The sequence below is a fragment of the Gopherus evgoodei genome, chromosome 6 (genome assembly GCF_007399415.2).
Source record: "Gopherus evgoodei ecotype Sinaloan lineage chromosome 6, rGopEvg1_v1.p, whole genome shotgun sequence".
Classification (NCBI taxonomy): Eukaryota; Metazoa; Chordata; order Testudines; family Testudinidae; genus Gopherus; species Gopherus evgoodei.
The window spans coordinates 92287632-92312579 of record NC_044327.1 but is presented as its reverse complement, the minus strand read 5'-3'; the positions used below and the strand labels follow the sequence as shown (position 1 = coordinate 92312579).

General features: G+C 41.8%; 1 protein-coding gene across 1 annotated transcript in view; it reads right to left on the bottom strand.

Annotated features, from left to right (window-relative positions):
- THBS4 (thrombospondin 4) overlaps positions 1-24948 on the bottom strand; it is a 67147-nt gene that overhangs the window by 29432 nt on the left and 12767 nt on the right. The window contains exons 3-10 of the mRNA XM_030566589.1: positions 20437-20684; positions 18597-18702; positions 13940-14022; positions 13024-13075; positions 11023-11195; positions 4990-5127; positions 3241-3318; positions 268-420 (exon numbers count right to left, since the gene is read on the bottom strand). Of these exons, the coding sequence (XP_030422449.1) occupies positions 268-420; positions 3241-3318; positions 4990-5127; positions 11023-11195; positions 13024-13075; positions 13940-14022; positions 18597-18702; positions 20437-20684 (1031 nt within the window). The remainder of the gene's footprint in view (positions 1-267; positions 421-3240; positions 3319-4989; positions 5128-11022; positions 11196-13023; positions 13076-13939; positions 14023-18596; positions 18703-20436; positions 20685-24948) is intronic.

The following is a 24948-nucleotide window of genomic DNA, read 5'->3' as shown; positions in this document are numbered from 1 at the left end:
CAAATGCTGCCAGGCAGCATGGTAAATGTAACCACCCAGATTTGGCTACCACCTGGATGTACTGGAGTCGGGGGAGTCTGCTATCTGGACATAACTGGACTGTTTGTAAATGGGTCAAATGAGTGTGTCATACTCTGGTTACAAACACACTTTTTTACTGATCAAAGTGTACACAGGCCCTAAAACATCCTGCTCATTGCCTCAGTAGGACTGTTTTTTTTCTAGTTTCTCTGGAGTGGCCTAAAATATATCCTATCAGCAACTTACAGTACATGAAATCTCTCCTTGTCTTTCTTCAATACACTGTGCATAAACACTGCATGGGTTCAAGGCTCGATTTCTGCAGCTTTTCTCAGCCTTGCATCCTTTGACCTGGTCTCCAGTGTAACCGGGTTTGCATGGGCCGCAGCGGTAAGAACCCTGTAAAGACAATCAGTCATTTGCATGAGTGTGTCTGTGATTTGCCTCACACTGCTTACGATGTGCAGGCTCAGTTTCATGTTCACTGTGGCATCTTGCTAGCTCCTTTTGTGAACAGACATGTTTGACTAAGTGCTGTCAAACATGTGAGACTGACAGTTGTGGAGGAACCAAAGTCCCCTATTCATCCAGAGAACAAGTAGACTACAGCAACTGCCCACACTTCTCTACATTGCCCTGTGAATGTCCCTAAAACCTGCTCAGGATGAGCCACCTTTAAGGTGGGAGAGGATATTACAATCTCCTTGCCTGTTCATTCTTTGCTGAGCTTTTGTTTATACACACATTACACTAGTTGACCTCAATCAATTTAACCAGTGCAAAGCATGTGTGGATACTTTTATTTTGGTATAAATCAGCCTTGTTTTGGTTTAGCTTCACTAAATTGGGAACAAGTTTTAAGCTAAACTGAAACCAGCTGCTCTTAAGCTAAAATAAATGTGTCCACCAAAAGTTTTCTCTGCTTTTGCTTAAATCAGTTTAAAAACTGACTTAAGCTAAACTTGTACAACTTTTGTCTGTTGATGACAGTGCCTAGGATTTGACAGAAATTAGATCAAAATAAGCCTTGTTCAAGCTGACATAAGAGCATCCATGCAGCCTTTTGCATTGGCTGAACTAAATCAGCTTAAAATAGCACCATAAACTACATCAGTTTGACTTTCTTACATAAACCAGCCCAGAGATTCCAAGCAAGAATGTTGTGGTTAGTGCCTTTGCTACTGATGGTGGGTATTGTGATCTGGACAGGTTTACTAATGGGTTATAATAAGCCCACACAGGCATTTCATTTGGTCTTGAGCTCTCTATTCCCCCTGCTTAGTTATTTTTAATCTTTCACTGGCTGGGAGGAAAAACATCAGTTAAAACCTCACCATAATCAATAACAACTTTCAACATTTTCAAAGACAAAGAAAGGGAACAAATATATATGTACATAACTAGACATGCAGCCCTATGTGTTAATAACGAGTCTTTGTTTCATTAGGAGTTCCAGATGACTTCCTAACACTTAAGCAGCAAAGCTTCATGGGTGACCTATTAGTGTTGACCTAGTCCAGGTGGACTGGAAAAGCATACTCATAACCCACATATGGCGTATTTTGTCTGTACCAGGAAGTACGTGGGTTTTGTCTGGATTTGTTCAGGATTTTCACTGTCTGTGCTATCTGATTTCATGGCAGTAAGCCGTACAGTTTGAATATGGAGATAGATGGAGAACTGCATAAATCAAATAATCAATGAGTGGTAGTTTAGAAAATTGGCAGCTAGCTTAGATCTGCATGGGGTTAGGATTGTATGAATTCCAGTGCTTTGTGCAATTCTTTTCCCCCCTTAATTAAAGTTGATGGGTTCAGTTCATCCAAGCTCACGCTCCTGAAATTTGCTAGTTACTTTGGATTTGCACAATGTATTCTGAGCTGTATCATGGCTCCGAATCCAATGGTGCCACATAAACCTAAGCACAACCTTGTGTGGGCCAAACAGATTCTACATATTTTAATAAGATTTAAAGTCACCTGTATTGATTTATATTTTAAGTTAGGTTGTTTCTAAGTAAATATTGTCTATTTACACATTTGTGTAAACTAAAATGATGTCAATATGATGATAAAATGCTAATGAATTAGCTGTTAGTGTATTGCATTGAAGTAGGCCCCGGGCCTTATGAAATGCTCTGGTGGGCCATGTATGGCCCACGGGCCAGAGGTTGGGCACCCATGAGTTAAACAACCTTTAAAGCAGCATTTCCTGACACCAATGATGCTGAATGGAGGCAGGGCAGACAGACAATCTGTCCCACTCATGAGCTTCTCAAGAACTGGCTTTCCCAGAGGCCCACTCGTCTCCTTAAAGACTGCATGGAAAAGGGTTAAAGATCTCTAAAGGATGCCTGCTCTAGTAACAGGACAGAAGATGCATCAGATAGAAATGCTATAGATCTTAAAAAAAAAAAAAAAAGATATTCAGGTGGGGAGTGGAGTTTAGTAACAAAATACTTCATTTATGTAAAAGTACCTCACCCAGAGCTTGCAGTTTGAAATCACCAGAAGCACTCAGTAAACTTAAATATTTAAATGTAGAGGTTCTTTCTGTGTGAGTATACTTAGCTATACACAGCAGACCATCTCACAGTGAAACAGCATTTAGCAGTAGGGTGAAGTGGAGTGAAAGGCCCAAAATGCATTAAAAGGAACTTCTACTCCTTTTCTCCTCCTTTCACTCCTCTCATTCCACTTTTAGTTCCACTCTGCTCACTCTTCTGTAATATAGCAGTTACATTTAACACCTATACTTTTTGGTAGCCATATCATTCCTCCTCTGCCCTGACTTCCCCTATATACTATGGTGATTGAGAAAGATGGAGAGGTTGCCCCTACTTACAGGGCACCAGAAGGAATTGCTGGCTTCCAGTCTTGTTACAGCTACTCCCAGTGGGGAGTGAAGATGTATCTTTTCAGAGAATGCCCCACCGCAAACACTTGCACAATTGCCAGAACTCCCTGCAACTGCAGGGGATGAAGGGAAGACTGCCGTCATTGCTGGGTGAAGAGGAGAGGATGGAGTTCATGACGGCATGCTAATTGTTCATTAAGCGCTGGTTGTTTTAACTTTTAGGGAGGAGATGAGATTCTTCTTTTTGTTTAGATAGAGTCAAAAGATACAATACAGAGGTCATCTCAAGCCAGAACCACAGATCCCAATCACAGCCTGATGTAAATGATCATTTTTGAAAACAGTAAATGAAAAGGTACTTACCATGGTGTTCATGCACTGGGAATTTGGAACGCATCCTCCATTTTGGCCATTATTACATTCATCAATATCCAAGCAGACCTAACACAACAAAATAAGGAGCCTATAATAAAAAACTAGTGAACCTTAGCTCCAAGTGTGAAGGGAAATCACTCACTGACCATCTTCAAAAGCTTTGGAAACATGAACAAGCATGTTCAGTATGGCATTCAACCTAAATCTGAAATGGAGGAAGGCAGGTCCAGGGGTTAGGATGCTGGTCTGTGACCCAGGAGACCTGGATTCACATTCCTGCTCCACTACAGATTTCCTCTGCGACTGCGGAAAAGTGACTTGGCCTCTCTGTGTCACTGTTCCGTCTGTAAGGTGGGGGTAGTGGTACTTCCCTACCACACAGGAGTGTTGTGAAGCTAAATCAATTTTTGTTTGGTTTAATATAGCCAATATTTTTAGAGTCAGTTTAATTACAAAGAACTTCTTCCCAGTTAATAGACCTTGTACCTGCATAATGACTTTTGGCACCACTTCTGAGAGAGTGCATTTCTTCCTTTTTTTATAGCATAACTCAGCCATAGAGGAAATCTAATTTGGCCCTATAAATAAAGTGGAATTAACTTTTTCTTTTAAAATTACTTATTTTGTGTTTTATCTGTGATGGAAAAGCAGACTTTCTCTTAACAATTGCAAACAAAATGGCCATTTATAACAGCATAGGCAGCGGTTCTCAAACTGTGGGTCAGGAGGGACCCCAAAGTGGGTCACGGCCCCGTTTTAATGGGGTCACTAGGACCAAAGCCAAAGCTGAGGGCTTCAGCGCTGGGCAGCAGGGCTCAGGTTACAGACCCCCTACCTGGGGCTGAAGCCTTTGGGCTTGGGCTTTGGCCCCCCATCTGGGGCAGTGGGACTCGGGGGAGGCGCTTAGGCTCGGGTCCCCCCTCCTGGGGTCCTGTAGTAAGTTTTGGTGTCAGAAGGGGGCCGTGGTGCAATGAAGTTTGGGAATCCCTGCCATAGAATCTGTCCTAAACTAATGCGCTGTTAAATAACTTCCTAAACATTGGTGAGGTAACAAACATATACTATGTACAATGTGGAAGAACCAATTACTAAATTGTCTCACCTATATGCTCGGTTGCTTTTTTAATCTGTTTGTGATCCTTCTGAGAAACTCCTAAAGAATTTAATGGGGTCTTAAATAGTAGGCTTCTATAGAAATTACAATAAAACCTGTAGGGCTGTATTCATATAGGAATGTGAAACAGCCATGAACGTGGCAGATCTGGCCAACTGAAGTCTCTCCTAACCTAGGGGAGCCCATGTGTAGTGTTTCTGCCACTATAGTGACACTCCAGACTCAGCCCAGAATCTGGTTTACAGAGTTGTATGAAAGATGCCAACTTTACTGTAAGTTTTATGAACCATCCTATAGAAATCTACAGAAGGAACAAATCTCTTTTACAAGATATCTTATGGACCTACAGAAAGTTTGGCATTTTCTATCAAATCCTACAGGACACTTCCCATTAGCTAAGGCCATCTCCTGTCTCCCCTCCACCCCACATTAACCTGTTGTTATTGCTGTTAAAGTCAGGGACAAAATGATGTCACTCTGCCGAGCTGCCCAAAACACTTGTAATTTTATTGAATGAAAAATACTTAGAATGTTTAATAGTTTCAAGCTGTATTTGGAAAGCGAAAGTGATAGCAAACCAGCCTCGCACACTGGAGATGGCAGTGTGTCTGGCTGCCACTCACCTGTTTATTGTTCTTGGCAGCATTGATCCCTACCCCCTGAACTGTCTGTCCTGTGTATCCTCGGGGGCAAGCCTCACATCTGAAGCCTGGAACAATGTTCACGCAGCGCACCCCAGGGAAGCATGGGCTATAGCGGCACTAAAAAGACAAATGAATTGTTGAACCTGCATCAGTGAGTCAATAACATTCTGCTGATCTCAGATTCCAAAACGTTACCTTTTTAAGCAGCACTTAAATAATATTCAATTGTATAGTTGTCCTAGAAGTCTCAAACCATGAGCTCAACTCTCCCCTCAGTTGTATGGGTTTAACTCCCTCTGAAGTCTGACCAAGTATCACTTGAATGGACATGACCGAAAAAAGTAGAAAGCCCTGTAATTGTGGCAGTCATGAGATCACTGGGGAATGACTGTCCACCTGTATTCAATGCACATATAAATAGCAGCATTTTGCTGTTTGTATTTGATAAAATACACAGGGGGGAAAGGTTACCGGAAAATGAATTAGTTAAAACGGCATATGCCCTGTTGCAGTTCTGCCCCTGTCTAGTATTTGTCAAATACCAACACCATTTGTTAATTGGCAGACTAATCCTGAATATGTTCATTTATCATCTCCCTAGATATGGTTCAAACAGAAGATTAAACAAGTAATAGGAAATATTAAAAATATTTTTAAAGACGTCTGGTCTTTTCACCATTATCTGGTGTGGTCCCACAGGGGTCTGTCCTGGGTTTGGTACTATTCCGTATTGTCACTGATGACTTAGATAATGGAGTGGAGAGCATGCTTAAATTTGTGGATGGCATCAATCTGGGAGGGGTTGAAAGCACTTTGGAGGGCAGGATTAGAATTCAAAATAGCCCTTATTAACGGGAGAACTGGTCTGAAATCAACCAGATGAAATTCAGTGAAGGCAAGTGCAAAGTATTTCACTTAGGAAGGAAAAATCACGTGGACAAATACACAATGAAGAGTACGGGGCTAGGCAGTAATACTGCTGAGAAGGAGCTGGGGTTACAGTGGGTTACAGATTGGAAGAAAAGGCTAATTCTGAGGTGCATTAGCAGGCGTGACATTGTAAGAAATGGGAGCGTATTGTTTTGCTCTACTTGGTACTGGTGAGGCCTCAGCTGCGGTACTGAGTTCAGTTCTAGGCACCAACCTTTAGAAAAGATGTGGACTAACTGGAGGGAGACCAGAGGAGAACAATTAAAAGGATGATAGGTTAGAAAACTCGGTTTTGAGGAAAGGTTAAAGAAACTAGGCATGTTTAGTCTTAAAAGAAGACTCAAAGGGACAGTCTTCAAAGGGCTGTTACGAGGAGGGTGATCAATTGTTCTCCATGTCCACTGAAGGTAGGACAAGAAGTATAATGGGTTTAATCTGAAGCAAGGGAGATTTAGCTTAGATGATAGGACAAACTTTATAACTATAAAGATAGTTAAGCACTGGGATAGGTTACCAAGGGAGGTAGTGGAATCCCCATTACAGGAAATTTTAAAGAACAGGCTGGACAAACCCCTCTCAGGGATGGTCTACATTTACTTGGCCCTGCCTTAGCATGGTGGAAGGTACTAGATGAGCTCTCAAGGTCCCTTCCAACCCTACATTTCTCTGATTCTATGATTAACTCAGCTTGGGCATAAAGCAAAAATACCCATAAAATGACGACAAAACAAACCAGGATAATATAGACAAAATACATACAGTTCAGTGTGTGTCCCTCAACATACAATGGCATTAATTTTTTTATATGTTTATAACAGATTACTAAACACAAAATTGGCTTTGGAGCCTAATAGAAAAAAAGATTTAATAAAAGCAAAAGCATAATCTAAAATGTGAACTTAAACATAAGACAGACTTAGGGTGACCAGATAGCAAGTGTGAAAAATTGGGAGAGGGGTGGGGGGTAACAGGTGCCTATGTAAGACAACACCATGAATATAGGGACCGGCCCTATACAATTGAGACATCTTGTCACCCTAGACACACATAATGTAGCTCTTGATTTGAAAAAGTAGATTAATCTTTTTTAGCCAGTAGAGGGAGCTCAAACAATGGCATTATTAACAGAAGACACATGCAGTTCAAAATACATATTAAGATAATGTTTTAAGGTTGTGAGGCACATCCCCCAAAACAAATCAGCAACGCTTCCTCCTGGGTTGGTGTTAAGAGGCCTTACTAGAGAGATGTTAACAGTCTCAAGGCTCAGACAGGGATAAGGATGGCTCCTAGTTGGAATTCAAGATTCCTTTTTAACAGTTATTGAATACAAAACTCCTATTTAAATGCCCTGGTTTCATGACATGCAGAAACAGTTTACAAAGGGAGACACAATATGATGTTAACTGTCCTTCCTGGACAATTGGACAGTTTGGGGGTGGATAAGGGCATAGAGGTCCTTCCACTGGTTCAAATGCTCCCCACATTTAGCCTCGTGTGACAACTTGTCCCTAACTGGGTGAGACAGTCCCAAAATGTAAATTTGAAGTCTCAGAACCAGGCTGAATGCGTCTGGAATGCATTTATCCCAGCTTCTCTGCAGCACCGCTCTGCGCCTGCCCAAGCCTCAAGGGCAGTGCCAGATTCTTCCCGGTGGGGGGCTGAGGTGAACCTCAGCCCTGCCCCCTCTGTGGTCGTACACCCTGTTCCTTCTCTTATTCTGAGACCCCACCTCCTCATCAGGCCAAAAACCAGAGCCAGGCATTAGTTAAGAGCTGCCCAAGGAAACCAGGCTGCTGTGCGGAACCCCAGAGTCCCAGACCCTCCACCTACCCAGGGGGTGGGGGACATGGGCCGAGGGCTTTTCTTGGGCACCACAGTCCCCAACCCAGAGCTGGTAGAGCAGAAGTCCCCAAACTATGGGGTGCATGGAGGAATGTTTGGGGGCATGGCAGGGCCCAGGCAGCAAGTGATCACCACCTAACCCCAGTTGGCCCCTAGCTGTGCTCTGGCCCCACCCCCAGCTGTAGCCCCACTTCCAGCCCTCACAGGGTGGGTGCAGACAGGGATTGTGGTGGGGCAACCATGACAAATTTGGAGACTGCTGAGGTAGAGGGTCCAGGGCTCCCCATGGTAGCCTGGGCTCCCTGGGCAGTTCTTACCAATGCCCAGTTCCAGCTTCTGCTCTGACCAGCGGGCGGGGCCTTGGGGAAGAGGAGCAGTAGGGGGCAGGGCTCCTGTATGTGTCACATTTTTGCATTTTGAAAAGGTGGTCAACCTAATGTAGCCCAATGAACATTATCATTTGATGGACTATGTGAGATGAGTTGTAGGCATTATTCCAGTTTTTAACAGACATGCTCTTGTAAAGAAAAAGCCCCACATTGCTTGGCAATTTATTGGCACTATCAGCATAAAGGCGAAGGTCTGAATGGACATGGCTTGTGTCTGTTCTATATCTTTTTGGCAAAAATGTCACCACTCTTTCTGACACTAACTCAGCTCCACCATGATAGGAGCACTAGTGCCTGTGTTTTTAACTCTGTGTGATCTGACCATGTTCAAAGTAAGCCTGAACCACTCGGTGTTGAACACACTGATGACCAGTCTGCATTAGTCCTCCCACAACTTCTACCATTAGTGGAGCTGCTCCAGTGGTAGTAACAGGAACTTTTTTGCTCAAAATCACCAGGGCAGGGAAGGCTCTGGAGACTGAAGTGCCCTTGCACACCTACCATAGGTAAGGACAAGGTCCATCCAGGTGTGGGCTGGGTCAGAGTAGCAAGGTAGTGTGAGGAATATGATTGTGCTATGCTTATTGGACCAGATTTACAAACGCAGGCCTCCATTTTTGTGCATGACATAACAGTAGGCATATTTCATGTCATGTCATGTTTGGGCACCTAACTCTACCCACAACAAGGTAACTGAAACATACATTCAATTTCTTCAACTTAGTTTTCCCCCTATAAGTTTTTTTCATAAACAGATACAAGTAGACTCATGCACCTTCTCTCTCTGACTTGCACACACAACATCAATCTGCAATCAAAACAACTATCAAATACTAAAGCTGTTTCTCCTGCCAGCTGAGGAGGAAGAAAGAGATTATTTCTATTTTGAATTACCTGGGAGGTGCTTAGACGCTACAATGTACATCTGTAGATTAAACACCTAAGCCTATGTCTATACTGCAGTTGGGAGGGGAGATTCCCAGTGCGGGTATACAGACAGACTCGCACTAAAAATAGTATCACAGGGGTAGCCATGTTAGTCTAGATCTGTAAAAGCAGCAAAGAGTCCTGTGGCACCTTACAGACTAACAGACGTTAGTCTATAAGGTGCCACTGGACTCTTTGCTGCTTTTACTAAAAATAGCAACATGAGCATTGCTGTATGGGGGGTGGGGGGGCTCAGGCTAGCCTCCCAAGTCCAAGCCACTCAACGTTCGGGCTCAGGCAGCCAGCCCACGCAACCACCAGTGCCCCAACAGCCACACTGGTATTTTTAGCGTGCTAGCTCAAGCAGAGCTCGCAGAGTCTGTCCACCTGTGCTGGGAATCTCAGTTGCAGCTCCCCAAGGATACGTCTACACTGCAGACTCTGACTCAGTTGGAGCCCAAGCCCTATTCTGTCCGCACACAAACCAGTCTGATTTGGTCAGCAAATACTCAGAACCCAGGTCCATGGACACTGCTAGTGGGGTGGGTAGGAGTCCAAATCCCACTGTGACTCGGGTCCAAACGCTGCCGTTTTGCAATGTGGACGCAGCTCAGACTGCAGATTTGAGTCAGTAGGTCTGTGTAGGGCAGTATGGCTGCATTAGCAATGGCTGTGAGACCCAGGGTCAGCATTTGTAAGCCTAGGTTTACCATGCAGTGTGGATGCTCAAGTGTGGTCTTGGAAACATCAAGTCCACAAGCCCAGGTCTCACAGAGGGTTCACAATGCAGTGTAGAAATACCTTCTAAGTGACTAGACAGTCTGCAAATAACTGCAGACATAAATCACAGGTATAAAAACAGAACCTGTTAAATAGTGCTTGAAAAGTAAATGTTTTGTGCCTTTTTTATGCTTCTTTATGATGTATAAAGAAGGTGTAAAATTTTATTTCCCCCCTTCAAAATACCAGGGATATTGAGTTGTTGAATCCTTACAAAAGAAGCTTCCCTCCCAGTCCCACCAAACTGTTTTGAGTTAAGTAAGTGCTGCAGCCAACCAAAATACAAAGAACCTGATTACATTACTCCATGGCTCCATTACACCATGGCTTTTCCCAACAACAATCAGTACAAAGCAGTGGACAATCAGGACCAAGGAAGCGTGGGTGGTGGATTTTTTTTTTAAACACTTCTGAATAATTCTTATTTCCTCTTTCGATTAATCAGACTTCATTTCCTTGGTTTTTCAGATGTCATTAATCTGCTAATTCTCAAGTCTCCAAGGGTGAACAAAACCTGAATTTCTAATGTAGAACCACTCCCCGTCCCACAAAAATTTAAAAACAAACCTTTTAGGTTTTCTTTCTACATCATAAAGAAGCGGCACCATTCCAATGTTTATTCCTTTGCAATTGACCTTTACGGCTGAATTGAAAACATAGCCAATTTTGTGAATAAACTGACTTCAGTTTCCAAGGCCGTTTAAACTAAAACTTTTTATGAACACTGAAATTCAGAGAAATAAAATCCAAATCAACAGGAAGTGCTTCTGCCGTTCTGCCCTATAACTGCTGATATTTAATCTTTTTGGGGAATCCCAATAACTGTGTCAATAACTTTGCCCTTTTGATGTAACATTCAGAGAGCAGTAAAATGGAAATATGTACTGCAGATACTTGAAAAATAAATACAGTGGTCTTGATTCACCACAGTATAACTCCATATTTTCACCCATGTAACTCCACTGACAACAATGGAGTCATGGCAACATATCTCTAGTGTAATGGAGTGGAGAACTGGGCCCAGGATGTATTACTCTTCACTGTGCAGCCTGTTAGTGAATGCTGCAGAAAGCAAGAGTCAGGGCCCATTTATGTGAGAAATGAGTTGGGATTTTTTTCTTTTTACAAGTCAATATTTTACCTCATCAATATCTGAGCATGTAACTCCATTTCCTGTGAGCCCTTCGGGACAGGGCCCACACTGAAATCCATCTGCTGTCTCTGTGCACCTGACCCCCCTGAAACAGGAGCTGGCTTCGCATTTGGGTTTAGGGGGCACTGGGGGCTCAGTTGGAAAGTTTGTAGCTCCCAAACCTTTGAGTAGAAAGAACAGCAGTTTTAGTGATTCAAGGAAATATCCATCATGCATTTCAATTGACAAGAGCTCTAAGGAGATACCTAATCCACTGCTGAGCAGTGGGATTGTGTTTCTGCATCATAAATATCCTTTATGTTGGCTGGGCTGGGGCTGCGGCAGTAGCAACTTCTTGGATTGTGATTGAGGAGACTTTTGTTAGGAACTGATCAAGAACCTACAGAATAGTGGAGGTTAAGGCTATGCTGCATATGTCATAAGGATATGAATGTCTTTCTGCTTAGTTAGTCCCAGAGCAGATGTATAACTTCTGATGCTGGCCAGAGGAAAGCAATAAGTGCAGGTTAGAGTGACCTAACAAGGACAAATGGGGAACAGGTCCCAAAGGGATTATAGGTTGATGGTATTATTGGAAAGGCAAGGTGAGCCATTACTCTGGGTAAATCAGCAATGCTGCCCTCAGTGTAAAAAACAGAGCTATTATTTCGCCTCGGAGAGATCAAAATTTACAAGGAGTGAAAAAAGGAGAGGGAGGAGGCAGCAGCAAGTGGCAGAATATTGAATATGTGACAGAGTGTCCACAACATTGTTTCATGTACTAAGACTGACCAGAGGGGGAAAGGAAAAATCTGGGACAAGGAAACAGGTGCCAAAATGGTACCAATGCATGTAATTTATCCTTTCAGCTGACTAACACAGTGCAGGCTTTAAAGAAACGTCCTGTGGCTCTAGTCTTTGTCTCACATGTGTGAAAACTAAGTTAGCTGAAGCTCAATCAAGATGAGATTCATTGGAGGGATGATAATTTGAGAAAAGCTATTGGAAGATCTGGCAACAATTATGCCTACTCCTCTGAATAAGGGTGTGTGTCCTCTGCTGGTAAAAAGAGTTGGCATTTAGGGGATCTGTTGGATTCCCAGCTATGTTAGAAGATTCTTCAAAAAGGCTTTTATAATCCTCTCTGGCCATTTCTTTTGAATGCAGACCTTGCTACTGTATCTACGCCTGTGTCACCTCAGAATCAGACTACTGCAATGCAAGGTTTGTATAGAGTCCCTAAATCAGCCTGGCAATGCAAGCTGGTGCCAAATGTGGCTGTTTGCTTATTCATTTATTCTACTAAGGCTCTTACACTGCTTAATATGCATGTTGTTATCTCCCAGGGACATGTGGCACGATCTGCATTCAGGTAGAATCTGAGGAGTTGAGGTGCACATAGTAGGTTAAAGAAAGATACAGTGGGTGAGGTAGTATCTTTACCTCACCCACTTTGTGTCTCCAATATCCTGGGACCAACATGGCTACAACAATACTACATAATAGTGGGTTTTGACCTTCCTACTGGAGATTCCCTCCATCTCTCCTCGCACGAAATACTGCCAGAACGGTGGTCACCAGAGGTGCTGGAGCACCATCACTTGAAAAGAGAGGGAACTGCTATCAGGATAAGGTCTTGATGGGCTCTGCACTAGAACTGAACTGACTCAGTCTAAAATAGCCTGAATGCAGTTTACCTCCCTGGCATGCTAAAAGGCTAAGCTCCTGGGGTAGGGCATGATGAGGGTTGGTTGTTTTGGATGAGGTAGAGTATTGTTTGGTTTTGACTGGTTATTTTCTGGTTTTGGGGAGAGCAGAAGCTTAAGGCTTTACCCGAATAGGAATCTATTTTTAACTTAAGTCAAAGATGCTTAGAACCCAGAAGAATAGGCTCATTTTTCAATGCTTCCTATAAATCAAATAGTGGCAATCCAGTGAGAATTGTTTTTAAACAATTGCAAATCTTATGTGGACCTCTGTTAATTTTATAGGAAATACAAGAATACTTACCACATGCCTGGCATTCTGCTATAGTATTTCTCAAAAAAGTTGTTTCCTTGATCTTTAGGATATAGAAAATATGTATTAGTTGGGTGATGCTAATTTGTGCCTGGCTGCCCATAGCACCATTATATCTTGTGTAGATGCTAATAAAATCACTGACCATTCACAAAGTGCCATACAATGACAGGGTCTGATTTTGCAAATGCTTACTCCCAAGCATGGTGCTTATTAGAATGAGTAGTCCTATCATCTGTGGATAACAACTCTATGTAGATTGTACATTGACTTCCATAGGGACACTCATGGTGGTGAGATTTATGGCCACAATTCAGTCCATCCCTATTTAGCAATGCATTTAGTAGGTGCTTAACTTTAGGCATACCTTTAGATCCCATTGACTTAAATGGGACTTCAGCATGTGCTTGAGCATTTCGCTGAATAGAGGTTTACTTAAGCATACGCCCAAATGTTTTGCTGAACTGGAGCCTAAGTGCTGTAGAAAGTGTTTGCAGAATCAAGCCCATAATTAGTAAAGGATGTTTAGCAAATCAGTAAAACACTAGCGACTTCACACCAATGAGGCTAATAGTGCAATTAATTTAATTTCCTTTTACACGTGCAAGACTACCTTTAGCTAGCTAGCCAATGGGCTAGAATAGTAGCTGCGGCTCTTCTCCACTCTGAATGCAGGTGTTTCTGGGGATTGGATCTATATAAGTGGGCCATCGCCTGCCCCACCTCCAGTGGCCCCTCCACAACATGCCAAAGTTGTAGTTCCCCTACACGGTCATTTGACTCCTACTGCACAGACAGAAAGCTTTGTACAGGAGCATCACTCTTGGGTAAAATCTGCCCTAACGCTGCATAAAGCAGTGTTCTAATCTGGATCTGAGGGATTCACACTGAAAGCCTCTTACAGTACCTGCTGCCTGAGAAGGTCTTTCACATCTCCTAGTATTTGGTTCATTTGCATCATTTGACCCATGAATTGTTTATTAAAATCATCTGTAGGGACAACAAAAATGAGAAAAGGCATGCACAACGTTAGTAGCTTTTTGTTCATTTGCCAAGATCAGCAGTGAAATCTTAACTGAAATTGTCTTAAAGGATGAGCAAGAGCAGATAATTCATAATATCTTAGCATCAGTAGGGAGAAAACACAAGGGGAAATACAATAGCTTATTTTTTAGGAAAGCATCTGTGTGAACTCAATATTCTTCAAAGATACTGGATTCAAAGCACTGAAGATTGAACTCCTTTTTAGCCACACACCTGGAAGAACAAAGGCACAGGAAACGCAAACTTCTCCACATTGGTGCAACATGGTGGGAGAACCATCTTCAAGAGTTAGAGGACAGTTCTAGCTCCATGCCCATTCAACGTCTGGACTCTTTGCTGATACTATCAACAAGTACACCAGTTAGAACCAGCTGTGTTGCTGGCTCCATTAGGAACCAGACTGAGATGACTAATCTCAGGCAAGGTGACCATATTTTCAGAATAAAAAGGAGACGCTTCTGTGGTGGTGTTTTTTAGGGTCACAAAATAGCCATACAAAAGAAATGTGTTCTGATGCCACTACTGCCCATTTCTGACTCAGCACGTTCATATTTTTCAGAGTGGAGGACTTCTTCCATTTACTGAATGTTCTGAATCAGTTTATCATGATGCACTGGACATGTCAATAATATTCACTGAGAGTCAAAGAACAGATATGATAGTATCTACTCTCATTTGACTTTTCTTTCCACTCTGAACACTGTTTATCACACTGAAAGCTAGTTCCCTGGGACTTCTTGTTCCTGGCAAATATAGATCAAATTCTGCTCAGTAGAGCAGTACATCTTGAATATGTATTTTGTTATTATTATAACATATATACAAGTTTTGATAGTCTAAATGAAAATTGAAGACATTTGAGGTGTCTTGAAATAAGTTTGTGGGATGCCAGGATACCATATGAAAAGCCAGTCCTCTCGTGGCAGAACCAAGACACATGTTTACTCTAACTTCAAGGCACCCTAAAGCCATCAAATAGTATCAACAACTAGTCACTACCCATCTGGCCTAGATTTGAACTGATGAGAGGTGAAACATTTAGTATCTCCAAATTAGGGCTTTCTGACCCCTCTTGCTGTGTGTCTGTGTATAACTCTCACTCAAGTGCCAATTCATTTACTCCTTTTGTTAATTTAAATCTAGATATCTGTGCAAGATTCACAAGATATGTACTGATATTTTTGCATTCTAAGCGAGTAGAGTATTTTGAAACTGTTAACTCACATATAGCCACTATATATTTTCCATATACTTTATTTGCTGTAGTATTGAATGCATATATGGAAATTGGTCTTATTAATGTTTACTAAATTGTTTTGTACTTCAAAGCATTTCTGGTCTGATCCCAGGCATGCTCAGGGGACTTGACCAATTTGATAGATAAGGGCTTTTCTTCATTTCAGATTGTTCTCATCAAAATAATAAAGAAGCTGAGGTAACCTGGAAATGCTGCATCTGTTCAGTCCCAACTTTTATTTTTTTGGGAGACTTAATATCTTGGCCATTTCAAAAATACTTAAGTCTGGAACTTTGGCTTGCAAGCTGTCAGGCCAGATGTAATAACTTTTTCTTTACAAAGAATTGGTTTAGCCATTATTGATTGAGAGCTGCAAAAAATGTAAAATACTTAAGGTTTCAGAGGTTGCTTTGTTGCCAGCCTCTAAATCAAAAACAGATCAGGTCTGAACACTTTTTTTTGTAGACTTTTAAACCTTAAGGTGGACTAATGACTTCGTGCTGTGAATTATACAGGATGGTTTTGAAATGCCTGGATATCTAAATTTGCATGCACCAAAAATGCTTCCCATAACATTTTTTCTTCTACATTTAAAGCCAAATCCTGCCCCCAGTCTGCAGTCGGAGTAGGTCCTAAATGTAGGAGAATGATCAAAGTTCCACTGCAAAAACCAGGCTTCAGAGAAGCTGTTAACACAGTTGTTTAGCAACCACATGGCACAAGTAGTGTCCCATGGCAGCTTGTTCCAGGAGAGTGTTGGGGCAAGCCAGAGGTGTGGCCAATAGGTATGAAACTAAATGGATCTACTAGCCCAGTTCTGTGTCAGCCAACTAAATGAGCCAGGCTGTTAAATGCCTCACCCTGGTTTTGCATACTGTAAAAATCTAGGTTTTGTTTTATGTCCTTCTGTCCACAATGACAGGGCCCAGCCACTACCTAGGATCACTATCTGCACTGCTCAAGCCACCTCAGGTTGGCCTCTAAGGGATGGCGCTGCCATAGCTGGTGTCTGAGTAAGGAGTCCTAGGGCAGGCTATCAAGACCACTGACAGTTCTTTATCTCCCAGACTCTCCACCACTCCCATATACACTCTCTCCTCTCTAAAATACTTGGGTTCTTTACCCGTGGATGGCTAAGCATTTCCATTCCTGTTTATTTTGACTAAATGTAGTGCGTTCACTTGATACATTATTGTTGTAAAAGATACATAGTGAAACATACAGGATGTGCAATCCAGCTGAGTTAATATTGTTGTTGGAATGTTTGCATCTCTTCTTTTCATGATTTTAATTATGAAGACAAATTAACATAGTCTCTTTTGCATTTAATATTATATTAATTCCATTTGAAAGTGAGTATGTGATTGAAATTGGAGGCCAGCACAAAAAGTTCAGCCAGGTCTCCTAAAAGGCCACATCTAACTACTAAATAAGAAAGTGTTTCACCCGTAAGTTATTGATTAGTGAACAAAAATTATAGAGATCTTTCCAAAAGGGAATAATGCAAGGTCTCAGTTTGGAAATCTTGATCACTGAGTTTTGTGTCTTTACAAGTGACAGTGCTGAATTAATTTCCTGATGTATCTGTAAGTGCATGCTAATTTATGGGAAAGAAGAAGGAACCTTTAGAACTAAACCTCTCAAGATTTGTACATCTAAACAAAAATATAAAGTATCATGGAAATGGAAACCTGCAACAGTGGACAACTGAAGCTACATGCAAAGCATATCCAGTCATCATTATTAAGGGTACAATTCTGTCATGGAAGTTATGGATTCCATGACTTTTGGGGACCTCCAGGACTTCTGCAGTGGAAGGGCCAGAGCAGAGGTTAGGTGTAGGGCTGCTGCAGCAGTGGTTGGCAGCCGGTACCCAGGGCTGCCAGAGTGGCAGCCCCAGGGCAGAAGCAGCAGGAGTGGAGGGGCGGTTTGGGGTAGCAGTGCAGTTGGAGCAGCTGCCGCGGTCGTCCCCAGGGCTGCCAGAGCAGTGGCAGGCGGCTAGACCCTGGGGCCACAGGAGCAGCAGCTCCCAATGGTCCCCCTCCAGAAGAGCTCCCACTGTTAGTCGTGTTTCTCCACTTTTCCCCTCCCTCAGGGTATTTTTAGTAAAAGTTAGGGACAGTGTCCCTGACTTTTACTAAAAATACCCATGACATAATCTTAACCTTAATCATTATGAAGCTCTAACACATACAAATAGCTAGTCAGGAATTTTTCAATGAACTTTTTTTTCCATCAGAAAATGCTGATTTGTGGAAACTGAAACTTTTAGAGAAAATGGAATTTCTGGTCAAAATGAGAGCACTTCCATCCCAGAATAGCCAACAGTCTGATGGTTAGGCACTTGCCTAGAGTGATCCAGATTCAAGTCTCTGCATTGGAGCAGGGACATCTGAGGGGAATGCCCCAACCACCAGGCTGTAGACTATTCGAGGTTCTCTTTTGCAGGATAAAAACAACTTTTTAAACCTTGAAAACTTTAGTGAAACAGAATTCTTGTTTTCCAGACAGGGTAGTCTTGTGTAAAAATGATGTACCCTGTCTCACAACTATATTAAATCAATCCTAATTAAAATGATTAAGGCTGTGGTTTTTCTAGGAGGTGGCAAGGGAGAGAAGATTTGTCACAGATCCTGTATTTTTATTTACAAGGACATTTTTAGTCTTAAACTGGCCCTATTGGCTTCACTGTCTTATGTAACACTAAAATCTTGTACGCATAACATTTACCTGTTCTTCTCCTCCCTACCCCCAGACGCTATGAAAACAGTCACAATTTGTCATTAAATCACTTTGCTCTGCCCTGTCTACTCCTTCACCTCTTACTGTCCAGGAAAGCAATCACAGCAGCCCTTACCCATTTTGCTTCTCCCTACTCATGGCTCAATAACCAGGAACAACGTTACATGTAAAAAGAAATCTGTTTTAAAAACCCAAAACAATCAGATCCTCTGCTTCAAGCAGAACCATCTCACAAGCTGGGTGAGAGCCGGAGCTAAAGAGCAGTTGAATTGGCCTGCACCCCTTCAAATAAGAAAAGCCCTTTCCCAGCACCACTGACTTTCCCATAACTATATCAATGACATGTTGCTTTGTTACATGTATCTGTGACTGTGTTCCTCTCCATCCTGTGACATCTGAAAAAAATGTGCATGATGTCGTCATGGCCCTGATTCTATCTGGTTGCCCTCATTAATTTGAACAATTTCTTCAGGTTTATAAAATACACTGTAGTTAGTTTCTCAGGATATCTTAGGGAGGCAGGGTATTTCAACGTATTTACCTTTGTTCTGAGTAGCAGGTTCATTCTGCTGAAGGAAGCAATCTTGCAGACTTGCTACTTGGGAAAGTGAGCCTTTCACTACCAGCTTCAGCTCATCCAAAGTGTCCTGGAGCAATCAGAGAAATTCACAGCAATCATCTCCAGAACAACGAAGAAACAAGCAAGCAACCTTGAAATGGGGCAAGCCTCTTAGTTGATGTGCAGATAGCTCTAAGCCCATGTTGTGTGGGCAGGGCTTAATAGCCATGCTCAGGGCCAACTCCAGGCACCAGCCGAGCAAGCTCGTGCTTGGGGCGGCAGATTCTACAGGGCGGCATTCCGCCCTAACCTAGGGCAGCATGTCCGTGTTCTGTTTGTTTGTTTGTTCACTGCTCCGGCAGCCCTGTAGGGGCGGCAGTGCAGAGGAGGGGAGCACCCTGCAGCAAACTTGGCAGGGCAGCCCACATCCTTCCCTCCCCGCCGACCAGAGCAGAGCGGAGCCCTCCCGGCAGGCAACGTGGCAGTCGGGGCCGCATGGTGAGTGCCCCACTAAAGAGCTGGCCGCCCCCCTTCTCTCTCTCTCTCTCTCCCCCCCCACTCCCTCCCCCTCTCCTCCACTAGACTGGGCGCGCACTCTGCAGCGCAGGGAATCCTCCTGTACCCTGGCTCCAGCTGCCCTGTAGGGTTTCTTTGTTCTGTTTTCCTCTCCCTCCCCCCGCTTTGCCGTTCCAGCTGCACCGTGTTTCCCCCTCACACGCACTTTGCCACTCCGGCCGTGCCATTTTTTTTTCTTCCCCCTGCTTTGCCCCTCTGCCCCCCGTCTTTTTTTTTTTGTTGTTGTTGTTGGGGTGGCAAAAAAGCCAGAGCCGGCCCTGGACATGCTCCTGTACCTCCTAACTACTTTGGCCATTCCATAAAGTCCTTTTGACAGAAGAAACTGCAATGCACTGGGCAAAACACCACATTTTGGTTTTGCAGATTTTTCACACAGGTCTTTTTTGAATCACGTGATTTCACAAAACAAATTTTGACAATAGATATTGCTATAACAACAATACCAAATGAATGCTCCTGTGATTTCAATGCAAAGGCATTTTTTTGCTTGAAAACAAAATCCTGTTCACTCAAAAAAAAAAATATGGGTACCTTACTTTTTTGTGTGTCATAGAAATGGGCTCCTTTTCAAGTTTAGGAGAAAACACTCTGTTTTTGACTAGTTTTCAATTTTATTATGAATATTTTGCATACAACTAGTTGCAATGATGAAAGATATTTGTGCTGTATTCCTGAAAGATACTGCTTTTCTGGGATGGTTGATGTGGAAATCACAGCAAAAAACATCAGCCCCTCTCCTTGGAATAGCCCAGGCAGAGGTAGATAGCAAGGTTATAATCACATAGCTGGTATTTTGACTCCAGATCATTGCCAGTATAGTTTTCCTCCTATTCCTTCCATTTCTGAATCACAGTCATTGCAGAGACTGAAGAGTCAAACTGCATATTTCTTGTACGCATGCACATTAAGCATACATGTAGCCTATATATTGTTCCTAATGAAAATCTGTAGGAAGCTACTTAGAGCTTTCATTTTTGCAATAGGTAAAAATTTAGAAATAATCTGACCTTCAAGTAATACCTAGACTAAAACATCTTGGTTATGGTAGACTGTAAACTGGGTGAAATCCCGGCCCCTTTGCAATCAATGGCAAAATTTTACTGACTTCAATGCAGCCTGGATTTCACTCTATATCTAGAGAAGCCACTCAATTTTCCATTCATTTTACAGATTACTGTAAGACCTTCTCACTGCTAATGCACCTTCTTTCTAATTGTTCCATCTGTTCTTAAGTTTTCATACTTACCTGTGCCTTTTTCGGTAGGGTGCGAAGTTCCACAGACTCTGAACTGTGGTATAGACCTGAAAATGCTTTAGGTAGACCTTGAATGGCATCCACCTGCATGCAGTCCAGATATAACTCTGCTGTGATGGATCCACGCTGCAGACCACTCAGCTTCAAAAGGACTGCATGGCGCTTCCCATCAGCCAGCTGGGTGTTGCTGAACATCACAGAGTTTAACTTCCCATCATTCTTCATGTAACGCAGGATGACTAGTAGAAAATGCACAACATGACTATAAGATGGTAACACAAAACACAAGGCATGTCCTGATAATCTGAGTGGCTGGTGACTGGAAGATCATGGTGGATACTTCTCACTGCTCTGGTTTATTTAATCACTTCTGCTTTGACAAATGTACCCCATATGCAAATATAAGCAGGGAATATAAATTTGACATTGAATTGCAGGAAATGCAGATAGAAGAAAACTCATAGGTTCAGTATTGTTGTCTACCGATCATTCTCCAGTGCTTTGTTCAGGCTCATTTTAAATGACTCAAATGGTGGAGCATATGTCATCATAAGAGGGCATAATGTAATAAAATACACATTGCCAATAAAATGCTGTATCACTGTTAATGTGCAATTAATAGTATGACAGAATTACACTTGACATCCTAAAAGTTACTCTGCAGCAGAAATGCATAGCTAGAGTATATGTTTCAGTAATGAGTATAACATCTCTGCAAAGGATACTAACAATTGTGCAGTCAAATGTGTTAGTTATTAGTTGATTCCATTTCTTTCTGTCTTTCAACATGATGAACACAAAATGAATACAAAAAATAACACAGAGAACACAAACATAGCATTAAAATCTCCCTTCTTTTAATGCTTCCTGATAAAGAATAGTTGTCAAACACCTGGCTTACCTTACCTGATGTACTTGCCTGGCTCCCAGGATAGACTGCACTTTGCACAAAGACACTCCTGTTATTAACTAAATTACTATATTGAAAAAAAACTTAAAAATGAGTAAAATTGGAAAAGAAAAATCTATCCCTTAAGGAAACTGAATCTACAAGCGAGAATGAAACACCTCCTCGATGCCACCCAGGACTTATCCCCATGGTTACCTGCTAAACCTTCCTCTGTCCACAATCTCTTATGGGGGGAAAACCTGGCTGAGCATATGTGGCTATCGATAATAGCAGCAGGGAGGACACATCTGTAGCGCATACAGCTACTTTCCAAGATCCCATTGATTTAGCTTAAGTAACGTTATTGGAATCTGGCCCTTCTTTGTGATATCACTCGCTCTGGCTAAGAAATCCAGATACTTGCAAACTTGGACTCCTAGGCATCTCAAGGGGATGGTAACTGTCTCAAATTTTGTTTAAAATAAGGGTAATTACATATATAAACAATAGTAATGTACTTCTTTCCTCTTTTGGAATCTTAGAAAAGTGTTTGGAGGTTGTTTTTTTTTAATTGCAACTTCTTTTTGATAGGGTAAAAGAGCTGCTGGAACATCTTTCCTAGCTAGTATCCAGACTTTGCAGCATTTTACTGCTCTCAGGAATGAGAAATCTGTAAGTTACCCAATGAGTCTGTGTGTGTGAGGCAGAAGGTCTGTAGGTAGGATGCAGGGGAAACTACAAAAATGCTCCTTGAATGTAAAGCCACTTGGCACATATTACATATGATATATTTATGGTTAAAACCCTCTAGAATCGAAGAAACAGGAGACAGGTATTTAAACTCTTTCGATACATGTAAGCATTATCATGACATCTCCAGTTGCCATTTATTCTAAGGTTTGGGATTTCCACTATTCTTTTTATACTATTAATGACTCTTTGTGTTTCCTATGTGTTTTGAACTTCCTTAAAATTTTCTTTGGACATTACCTTGATATCATTTGTTTTGGTCATTTCTTAAATATAAAGAAACAGCTTTTGCTCTGTTTTACCAGTATAAATCCACAGTAATTCCAATGAATCTGATTTATACCAGTGTGTGGTCCCTTCTATCTTTAGTTTATATATCCTTTCTGGAAATCTCAGCAGTTGCCATCAATGACTCAATTATTTTCACTATTTTCTATGTACAAAAACAACCAGACATGAGATTTCCTTAGGATTGCATGGGGTCATCAGTAACTTGACAAAAAGCAACTCTGCTTGCTGGCAAATGCTGAGTTTCACTTGCCAACTCTATGTTGCAGGCATTTACTTATGTGACTGCTACGTGCATGGGGGTATATTAAAGCAGGATCCTTGGAACTGGGCCCTGCAGCCAGAATGACTGAACACAGCAGTGAGTCAGTGAGAGAGAAACCAGAGGACAGTGGTGGAGCACACAACTGATTGCTGGCTACCGGCCAGGATAGCTTTAGGACAGCTGAACTGTCTGGCTTGAGAGGAAGATCCAAGGACTCATTATTGGGCCAAAGCCAAAGGTCCGTCGAGGGGGCTGGAACAGTCTGTTGAAGAAGATGAGGGCAAAATTTTGATGGACTACAGTCCCAGTTACACTCAAATCACCTATGATCCTACATGTACCCTCCCACCACCAGAATGCTTGACACAGATGACCTGCAGATAATGAAGTGTTCAGTTACTTGCACTATCTAAAAAACATACTCACTGTCATTCTGGCTCCTGAAAGCCAATACAATGGTCTGAGCTTAGAAAACATTCAGTGAAACGACAGCTGCAGCATAGTAATAGACTATGGCTCAAAGAGCTGTTAAGCAATATCAGTTGTATTTATTTAGATTTTAAAAGAAACATTGATGTAAAAGAGGTACATCTGTTATGTGAGAACAGTTTTTCTCCAAGTGCCCTTATTAGACAGCAAGCATGAGAAGTCTGCAGGGCTATTTTAGCTTTTTGTCTATGAAAAATGCACCAGTTTAATTAGATCAAACTAAAAAAAAATTACCTATTTAAACAGGTGCAAATCCCTAATCTAGATACACTTAAAATGGTTCATCTCTTGCTTCTATCAAATTATCTTGCATCAGTAAGACTGACTTACACTAATTTGATATAAGCAAGATTTAAACCAGTTACTGTACATTGACATTAGAAGTCTACAGCAGTTTAACTAGATTGAATTGGTTAAACCAGTGCACCTTTCTGGTACAGAAAAGACCTTAGTGTAGACTTAGCAAATCCGGGGGTGATGGGATAGGAGGGAACCCACGTCCAATTATTCTGTTGTAAACCTCACACAGGCATGAACATACTTACAATAGAATCAACCAAAACAAAACCAGAATGTGTGCAAAACATCTGGACCCAGTTTTCAAACATGGCACAGTCACAGATGACTAAATCCTGCTTCGGGTTGCTTAGATCAACACTGAACGCATCAGTGGAAATATTATGCCCCTATATTATGAAGTACAAATGTTTAGATTTCACTTCTTGTTTAGGTGTCCATTTGTCATTTGGGCCCACAATGTGCATAACAATAAAGTTTTGAAATAATACTATATTTACCCTCAAAAGGATGCCAAATCATCCCCAGATTCCGTGCAATCATCTAACTAAGATGAGCTGTAGTGAAAAGACCCACTCCAGTGAGCATTCTAACCTATTGCCCACAGCTATTGCACTGCATGTTGGATATTTTCAAAGCCCTTAACAAATGTTAACTAATTATATAGGTGCATGTCCTAGGCAAACCACACTAAAATAATGGGGGGATTAGATCTCAATGGACAGCTCTACTGAGGAAGTTCTGTCTCTTTAACTAATCTTAAATCTGAATTTATCATATAATGGTGCAAGAGTAGCAGTCTTGTAGACTGAAGTTTTCTACATATTAAAGAGTCCAAAAGGAAATGAGTAGTGGCAGTGCAAGCTTCTCCACACTATCCATCAATATATCTCAATCCTGACACAGAGGGATCATCTGTAAAGATGAGAAGGTAACTCACAATTCGTGTTCCCTGTGCGCAATAGAAACGTATTCAGAACTGCCAAGGAACAATTTAAACATTGTCTATAAAGCTCAAAAAGTCTGTTCCTTAATTCATACCAAGAAAGATCTGAAGGTATGCAAAAGTTCTTACAAATTAGACACAAGGGTGACTTATTTTTCAATAAAAAGTGTGTGTGTGTGTGTGTGTGTGTGTGTGTGTGTGTGTGTGTGTGTGTGTGTGTGTAAGTAAACACTGTGCCTGATCCTGCAGTTCTTACTCATTGACTTCAGGAGCAGTTTCCTGGACCTATAGGACCAGACCTTTGGTTTTAAGGGTTTTCTCTGTATGCACCTCTGTATTTTCTAATTAAAAAAAATAAAAGTTGTTTTAAGTGAGTCAGAATTTTCCTACATCTAACTTAAAATTTCTCAACAAATATATTTCTAACTTTGCTCAAGTCTGCACGGTGACTCTTAATTAACTGGTTCCAATAAACAGAGAACAAACATTTCTTCATCACCCGAAAGATTCTATAAGCGCAAGGAACATTTGCCTTGCACAGTCAAATCTAAACTTCAGGTCCATGGCGCAAGTACCCTT